Source organism: Galeopterus variegatus, unplaced genomic scaffold, assembly GCF_000696425.1.
Source record: "Galeopterus variegatus unplaced genomic scaffold, G_variegatus-3.0.2 Scaffold1580, whole genome shotgun sequence".
Taxonomy (NCBI): Eukaryota; Metazoa; Chordata; class Mammalia; order Dermoptera; family Cynocephalidae; genus Galeopterus; species Galeopterus variegatus.
The window spans coordinates 292,920-294,857 of NW_007727691.1; the positions used below are offsets into that span (position 1 = coordinate 292,920).

At 40.0% G+C, this 1,938-nt stretch overlaps 1 protein-coding gene across 1 annotated transcript in view; it reads right to left on the reverse strand.

Annotated features, from left to right (window-relative positions):
* The window catches only part of RCL1 (RNA terminal phosphate cyclase-like 1), a 63,427-nt gene that overhangs the window by 19,900 nt on the left and 41,589 nt on the right, over window positions 1-1,938 (reverse strand). Inside the window, exon 6 of the mRNA XM_008577812.1 lies at window positions 1,207-1,272. Coding sequence (XP_008576034.1) covers window positions 1,207-1,272 — 66 coding nt within the window. The remainder of the gene's footprint in view (window positions 1-1,206; window positions 1,273-1,938) is intronic.

The following is a 1,938-nucleotide window of genomic DNA, read 5'->3' on the forward strand; positions in this document are numbered from 1 at the left end:
GGGGTGTAGTGAGTTACCCATTTTATCAAAGGTTCAGGAGCACTATGAGTCATGTTTAACAATCTAACACTGTACCACCCACCCATCATCATGGGACATCTAAAAGTTTTAGTGCAATCCGAAGTTGCCTTTGAGTTGCTTGACCAGGAAGAGAGAAAGGGCATCCAGCTTAGCAGTGGAGGCAGTGGCATGCAAAAATGAAGAGTAGAAAATGGACGGGAGGGAGAACTAGAAGACGAGCTACCACTGCTGCTTACCCAACTCACCTGCATTTCCCAAGAACTTCTGAGTTTCTCTATCCACGTGAATTTTCTCAAGTGTGTGTATTTGTCATTACAATAAAGTTTATATTAAATCAGGATTGTTCCATTTAATATTAGTGTTTTAGATAACTTTGGAGAAAACACAGAATATATATTAAGCTCTATGTACATCACTCCAACTTTTCCCCCCAATTTAGAGTGTGTGTGTTATCAGGCCTATTTCAAGTTATGCTGACAAAGCAGCTGGTCATCAGGTGACCTCATTGAAGACNCATAACTAAAGAAAGTGGTTTTGTTTCCCGAACTTCCTGGTTTCTAAATGTACATGCAAAAAATAAAACGGGCATTTTTATTAAGTAGATCATAATTTTTTTTCTATTTTCACTTCTTTTATTTCCCTTATTTAAATTTTTATTTTCTAATTTTTTAAAAATTTTAGTTCTTATTTAGTTTTTTAATTTTTTAGCAAAGGCTTTAACTAAACCAAATTCAAATCCACAATAACAACTTTCTCTGGATATAGATGTGTTGTTCCCATTGATGGAGAGAGAAGACAATTTGCACTTATATTACAAAGGATTTTTTTCCCTATACTGTTATTTACTCGGGGTAGAAGAACTTGTTCACTTTAATTTTTTGTTGGGACAGAGTGTGCAGATGGGATTTAAAGCTTGAAGCACAGTTTGGTAATAGACAGGTTTTAATTCCCCAAGGTTAGGGACTGAACCCCAGCTCTCAGCACTAGCCACTGTGAGGCTTTCCATGAGATGAGCACTGAAGAATGCCTGTTGGTGACACTGGCAATAAGTCAAAAGGAAATTAATTCTGACATCGTTCTTCCCCCGGCTGCCCAACCTCAGGGCTGACAGTTTTAACTTCAACCAGAACAGGCATAAGAAAAAGGCAACGGGAAGAAGTATACTCCAAACATGTAGACACTTACTTCCCAGAATTAGCTCCTTTCATGTGNAATCTTTTAAATGGAGCTTGGAGTTGATGACCCACAGGTCTTTATCACATCCACATCTTCACCCATGTATAAGGCTTCTTGCACTACGGACCCGAATCAGTGGCATTATAGAAAGCCACACTATAGCTGGGGGCAGCATGGCTTTCAGGCCTGGTCTGCTTCATTCCTGGCCACTCTGGTAAAGCTAGAGGCCAGACAGAGAAGGGACTATCAAGATCAGGCCATTTAGATAGCTTCTGCTGCTCCCTATCCTCCCCATCCCTCTACAATCCCCTCTCTCCAGAAAATAGCTGGCACATAATTCTGTAGCCAAGCAGGGAAGGGAAAGGAAAGAACAGCATTAGTAACTACGATTTCTGTAACACCTACTATGTGCCAAGCATTGAATTAATGGCTTATATATGTGATCTGTTAATCTTTATAATAACTCCAGGATGCAAGCATTGTCACCCTTAATATATAAATGAGGAAAATACTGTTGATACTTGAGTAATAAATCAAAGGTTTGGGACCATCACTGATCTTTCTAACCCAAGAAGAAAGGGCCACCTTTGCACACAAGTCCTTTCCCAACTCTAATCCCTGATAGTACCACCTTTGTTGCTTTGGAAGGTGAGCCACCACTGTATTTCTGAAATCCCCTTCATGCTTGCATTGGGCCTCATGAAGGTCAAAACTCCTGTAAAACACTCACCACCACCACCC